Genomic DNA, 6,248 nt, shown 5'->3' on the forward strand with positions numbered 1-6,248 from the left:
TCAACTTCGTCGTGACAGTTGGCGGTCTGACCCTAGCATTAGGACTACACACTGCTAACTTCCTGGGCTACTCATAGGTTTTTGATTAGCAACAAGGCAAGAGCCGGCCTTCGGCTCCTTTTAGCAAAAGGCACCATCCCACAGCGAAGATAATACTTACTTAAAAATAGACAAATGGGCCCACTGAAAGGGATCGATCCTAGATCGACCGCACATCAGCCGAGCGCTTTAGCAGTGCGCTGCGTCCCGACCACGTGAGGGTAACAAGGAAAGAAAAGGAATATGCGCTTAATGACAGAACAGCACATTTTACAGTACGGTAATGTGATGTGTAACATGGACGAAGTTTGTTTTGTTTAACGAAACCACTGGGGCATATTGATTAATTAATCATCGGCTATTGGATGCCAAACATTTGGTAATTCTGACTCGTAGTCATCAGAGAAAACCCGCTACATTTTTTCTAATGCATCATGGGATCTTTTATATGCACTTTACCATAGACAGAAAAACACATACACCGGCCTTTGTCCAGTTGTGGTGCTCTGGTTGGAACGAAGAACAACCCCAATCAGCTGAATGAATCCACAGAGGTGGTTCGATCCTATGACGCAAGCACCTCAAGCGAGTACTACACCGACTGAGCTAAATCCCGCCCCACAATTGGAGAAAGGATCACCCCCATGCCACTATAATTAAATAAATAAATATATAAATAAATAAATAAACACATAAATAAACAAATATATAAATAAATATATGCATACATTAATATAGATATACATTACATTTTTTTAATAGGACAAGACAACGCATATCACGACATTTGGTATATTAGTCTTGAAGCACTGCTTCGTAGTGACCCAAAATCCTTACCATCCATAGTATACACCTGTATAGATTAACCAACGCCCCAAACCCACTAAAAAAAACACCCAAAATACCACACAAAAAACAAAAAACAACAACCACCCCCCCCCCCCCCGCTCCAAAAAACCCAACAAAAAACAACAACAAACAAACCCCACCAAAAAAAAACACAAAATAAACAAACAAACAAAACAAAAACAAACAACAACAACTAGAATCCTTATTACTAACATGTGAAATTTAATTGTTTAAGTATACCATGATTCCATAAACATGCATATGCATAAGCCCAAAACCCTGCTGATCCCTATATGGGTAATCACTTAAATATTCCTGAATATATTTACAGAACGTCGAAAGAGTCGCTGAATAGTTCCCTGACATTGTTACTCAATGATTCTCTGAATACTTGTGTAACGTTGTTACTCAACGATTCACTGAATACTTGTGTGACATTGTTACTAAAAAATCACTGAATAATTCCCTGACATTGTTAATCGATGATTCACTGAATAATTCCGTGACGTTGTTAATCGATGATTCACTGAATAATTCCGTGACGTTGTTAATCAATGATTCACCGAATAATTCCGTGACATTGTTAATCGACGATTCAGTGAATAGTTCTTTGACAGTGTTACTCAATGATTCACTGAATAATTCCGTGACGTTGTTAATCAATGATTCACCGAATAATTCCGTGACATTGTGAATCGACGATTCAGTGAATAGTTCTTTGACAGTGTTACTCAATGATTCACTGAATAATTCCGTGGCTTTGTTACTCAATGATTCACTAAATAGTTGTCTGTGACATTGTTAATCGATGATTCACTGAATAATTCCGTGACAGTGTTACTCGATGATTCACTGAATAATTCCATGACATTGTTACTCAATGATTCACTGAATAATTCCGTGACGTTGTTAATCGATGATTCACTGAATAATTCCGTGACGTTGTTAATCGACGATTCAGTGAATAGTTCTTTGGCATTGTTACTCAGTGATTCACTGAATAATTCCATGACATTGTTACTCAGTGATTCACTGAATAATTCCGAGACGTTGTTAATCAATGATTCACTGAATAATTCCGTGACGTTGTTAATCGACGATTCAGTGAATAGTTCTTTGGCATTGTTACTCAGTGATTCACTGAATAATTTCGTGACTTTGTTACTCAATGATTCACTGAATAATTCCGGGACATTGTTACTCAATGATTCACTGAATAATTCCGTGACATTGTTACTCAATGATTCACTGAATAATTCCGTGTCGTTGTTAATCGACGATTCACTTAATAGTTCTGTGACGTTGTTACTCAATGGTTCACTCAATAGTTCCATGACGTTGTTACTCAATGATTCACTGAATAGTATGTGACGTTGTTACTCAATGATTCACTGAATATTTATGTGACGTTGTTATTCAATGATTCACTGAATAGTTATGTGACGTTGTTACTCAATGATTCACCGAATAGTTCTGTGACGTTGTTACTCAATGATTCACTGGATAGTTCTGTGACATTGTTACTAAATGATTCACTGAATAGTTCTGTGACGTTGTTACTCAATGATTCACTGAATAATTCCGTGACGTTGTTAATCAATGATTAATTGAATAGTTGGCTGTGACGTTGTTAATCGACGATTCACTGAATAGTTATGTGACGTTGTTACTCAATGATTCACTGAATAATTCCCTGACATTGTTAATCGATGATTCACTGAATAGTTATGTGACGTCGTTAATCGATGATTCACTGAATATATTTGCGACGCCGTTAATGAATTATTCACTGAATAGTTATGTGACGTTGTTAATCAATCACTCACTGAATAGATTTGTGGCGTCGTTAATCAATGAATCACTGGATAGTTCCGTGACGTTCTTAATTGAAGATTCACTGAATAGTTGCATGTGACGTTGTCAATTTATAATTCACTGAATCGTTGTCTGCGAAGTGTTAATCAGTGATTCACTGACTAATTTTGTAACGTTGTTAATCAATGATTCACTGAATAGTTGTCTGTCACGTTGTTAATTGATGACTCACTGAATAGTTGTCTATGACGTCGTTAATTGATGATTCACTGAATAGTTGCCTGTGACGTTGTTAATTGATGATTCACTGAATAGTTGTCTGTGACGTTGTTACTCAATGATTCACTGAATAGTTGTCTGTGACGTTGTTAATTGATGATTCACTGAATAGTTGTCTGTGACGTTGTTAATTGATGATTTACTGAATAGTTGTCTGTGACGTTGTTAATTGATGATTCACTGAATAGTTGCCTGTGACGTTGTTAATTGATGATTCACTGAATAGTTGTCTGTGACGTTGTTACTCAATGATTCACTGAATAGTTGTCTGTGACGTTGTTAATGGTTGATTCACTGAATAGTTGTCTGTGACGTTGTTAATGGATGATTCACTGAACAGTTGTCTGTGACGTTGTTACTCAATGATTCACTGAACAGTTGACTGTGACGTTGTTACTCAATGACTCACTGAACAGTTGACTGTGACGTTGTTACTCAATGACTCACTGAATAGTTGTCTGTGACGTTGTTACTCAATGACTCACTGAATAGTTGTCTGTGACGTTGTTACTCAATGACTCACTGAACAGTTGTCTGTGACGTTGTTACTCAATGACTCACTGAATAGTTGTCTGTGACGTTGTTACTCAATGACTCACTGAACAGTTGACTGTGACGTTGTTACTCAATGACTCACTGAATAGTTGTCTGTGACGTTGTTACTCAATGACTCACTGAATAGTTGTCTGTGACGTTGTTACTCAATGACTCACTGAATAGTTGTCTGTGACGTTGTTACTCAATGACTCACTGAATAGTTGTCTGCGACGTTGTTACTCAATGACTCACTGAATAGTTGTCTGTGACGTTGTTACTCAATGACTCACTGAATAGTTGTCTGTGACGTTGTTAATCGATGATTCGATTGTGGCTCATTGCGTGTCTCTTATATCCGAAGTCTGTCATGCTAGAAAAACTCCATTTGCCTTCGTCATCATCCGTGCTTACGAGGTTCAGATAGCGCAGGATCTGTGATAGTGGCAGGTTGACGGGTTTCTTCTCTACTGGCTGCAATGACTGAACGCAACCTTGAGTGCCGTCTCTACAGACGCACCGACAGGTATGGTCCATGTATCCCGTGGTGCAATGATAGTTCACATACATACAAGCTCCTGTGGATTAAAACACGCATTGGTTACCCTACAACAATCTAGTAATGAGTGTTCAACTACCTCTGTTTCCAGCTAGCTAAAGCCCTGTCACAGTCTCAAAATTACACATAAATATTAAACCTAAGCCCCCATGGATTTTGTGGAACTTGACATTACCGAATCGCACCCATTGAAAAGGTATTGGTAACCTGCACGGCGTCCGTTTCTAGACTAGAAGAAATAAGCTAAAGCCATTAAGCAACTAATAAAGGCACACTAATAGAGGAGGATTCAACTATTACGTAACGCTCGAGGGGTGGGGGTGTATGTCCAAGGTTGAAACGTTATGTAGCGTTACAGGGGCAGGGTGGTGGTGGTGGATGTACTGAACAGCAGGCCCCTGAAAATTGCGAAAACGATAATTTCGTTCACGCGTCGCTCGCGCAAACTCTAATAATCAAAAAGGAAATCGGCCACCTCAATTTGTTTTTACGTATTACCAAAATATTTAGGCCTAATTTGTTTTCTAGATAAACTCTCTGTCACGGCGACAATGTTTAACGTAGGTAGTTATAGCTACATGTCGATAGTATGACTTGTTTGTGAATGAAAAGGGGGTGGGGGTGGGGGATCTCCAAGCGTTACGCAGTACAAAAAATTGGTGTATAACCTAGCATTAAGGAGCATTACAGGAGGACGAAGGGTATTTAATTTTGACAAAAATAGTGTTATATAATATTTGAACGGCCCCTATAAGCTCTTCTATAGGCTCCATAGGCCCTTCTCCAACTAAACATTGACTAGAACTGACTATCGTAACTAAAATCAGTACGCCTATAAATATTAATTGTAATATCCAACGATCTACTAACTACCAACCTGCACAGTCATACATCAAGTTAACGACCTTCGCATCAGAAAAGGAAATCTTTCTAGCTTTCCCAATCACGTCCTGAAATCTGGAGTCTAGTGTCACCATGGTTGTAAACTTGCCACCTTTAGAAAATGCCTGCAAGATTATGGACAATATTTCTAAATACTGAAATTGTTCATTACTGTGTTTTACTCTCGTGTTTGGAAGGTAAACGCCAATCGACCGTAATCAAGTGATTCCAAAAAGGCGACACGTTATATCCATGATCGTCTTCTAATATATATATATATATATATATATATATATATATATATATATATATATATATATATAACAAAGGCCGTAGTATGTACTACCCTCTCTGTGAGATGGTGCATAGAAAGGATCCCTTGCTGCTCATAGAAAAGAGTAGCCCATGAGGTGGCGACAGCGGGTTTCCTCTCTCAATATCTGTGTGGTCCTTTACCATATGTCTGATGCCATATAACCGTAAATAAAATGTGTTGAGAGCGTCGTTAAATAAAACATATCCAACCTTCCTTATGTATGTATGTCTGTGCGTGCGTTTATATATACGTATGTATGTCTGTATGTATGTATGTATGTATGTATGTATGTATGTCTGTATGTCTGTACGTGCGTTTATATATATGTATGTATGTATGTCTGTATGTCTGTGCGAGCGTTTATATATGTATGTATGTATGTATGTATGTATGTATGTGTGTATGTATGTATGTATGTCTGTATGTCTGTACGTGCGTTTATATATATGTATGTATGTATGTCTGTATGTCTGTGCGAGCGTTTATATATGTATGTATGTATGTATGTATGTATGTATGTATGTATGTATGTGTGTATGTATGTATGCATGTATGTCTGTGCGTGCGTTTATATATATGTATGTATTGATGTATGAATATCTATATATTGTATGTATGTCGAGGTTGACTATTACATACATAGATATTAACGCACTGGCGCAAGGGATAATTAAATCCTTTCTGGCCTCACAAATTGTCCCATGCCGTTGCTGGGACTCGAACCTGTGGCACCGATTCGCCCGCAAATTGCAAGACTAACCACGATACGCTCTGAAAAGGAAGCTCTTTTAACTCAACCATATGCATGGGGCCTACAATCTACGCGGTCGATCCCGCTTACGTGCATGAAACAGTGGGCAGACCTGGCACTGGCTAGTATGTATTGATGTATGAATATCTATATATTGTATGTATGTCGAGGTTGACTATTACATACATAGATATTAACGCACTGGCGCAGGGGATAATTAAATC

General features: G+C 38.1%; 2 protein-coding genes across 2 annotated transcripts in view; both read right to left on the reverse strand.

Annotated features, from left to right (window-relative positions):
* Positions 1-1,089: 1,089 nt before the first annotated feature.
* The window catches only part of LOC121376000 (blastula protease 10-like), a 29,873-nt gene continuing 24,714 nt past the window's right edge, over positions 1,090-6,248 (reverse strand). The window contains exons 9-10 of the mRNA XM_041503755.1: positions 4,953-5,082; positions 1,090-4,094 (exon numbers count right to left, since the gene is read on the reverse strand). Of these exons, the coding sequence (XP_041359689.1) occupies positions 3,832-4,094; positions 4,953-5,082 (393 nt within the window). The 3' untranslated portion in view covers positions 1,090-3,831. The remainder of the gene's footprint in view (positions 4,095-4,952; positions 5,083-6,248) is intronic.
* LOC121384167 lies at positions 1,656-2,222 on the reverse strand. Its single transcript, XM_041514470.1, has one exon. It carries the CDS (start codon positions 2,220-2,222, stop codon positions 1,656-1,658), a length of 567 nt encoding a protein of 188 aa, XP_041370404.1.

The sequence above is a fragment of the Gigantopelta aegis genome, chromosome 1 (genome assembly GCF_016097555.1).
Source record: "Gigantopelta aegis isolate Gae_Host chromosome 1, Gae_host_genome, whole genome shotgun sequence".
Classification (NCBI taxonomy): domain Eukaryota; kingdom Metazoa; phylum Mollusca; class Gastropoda; order Neomphalida; family Peltospiridae; genus Gigantopelta; species Gigantopelta aegis.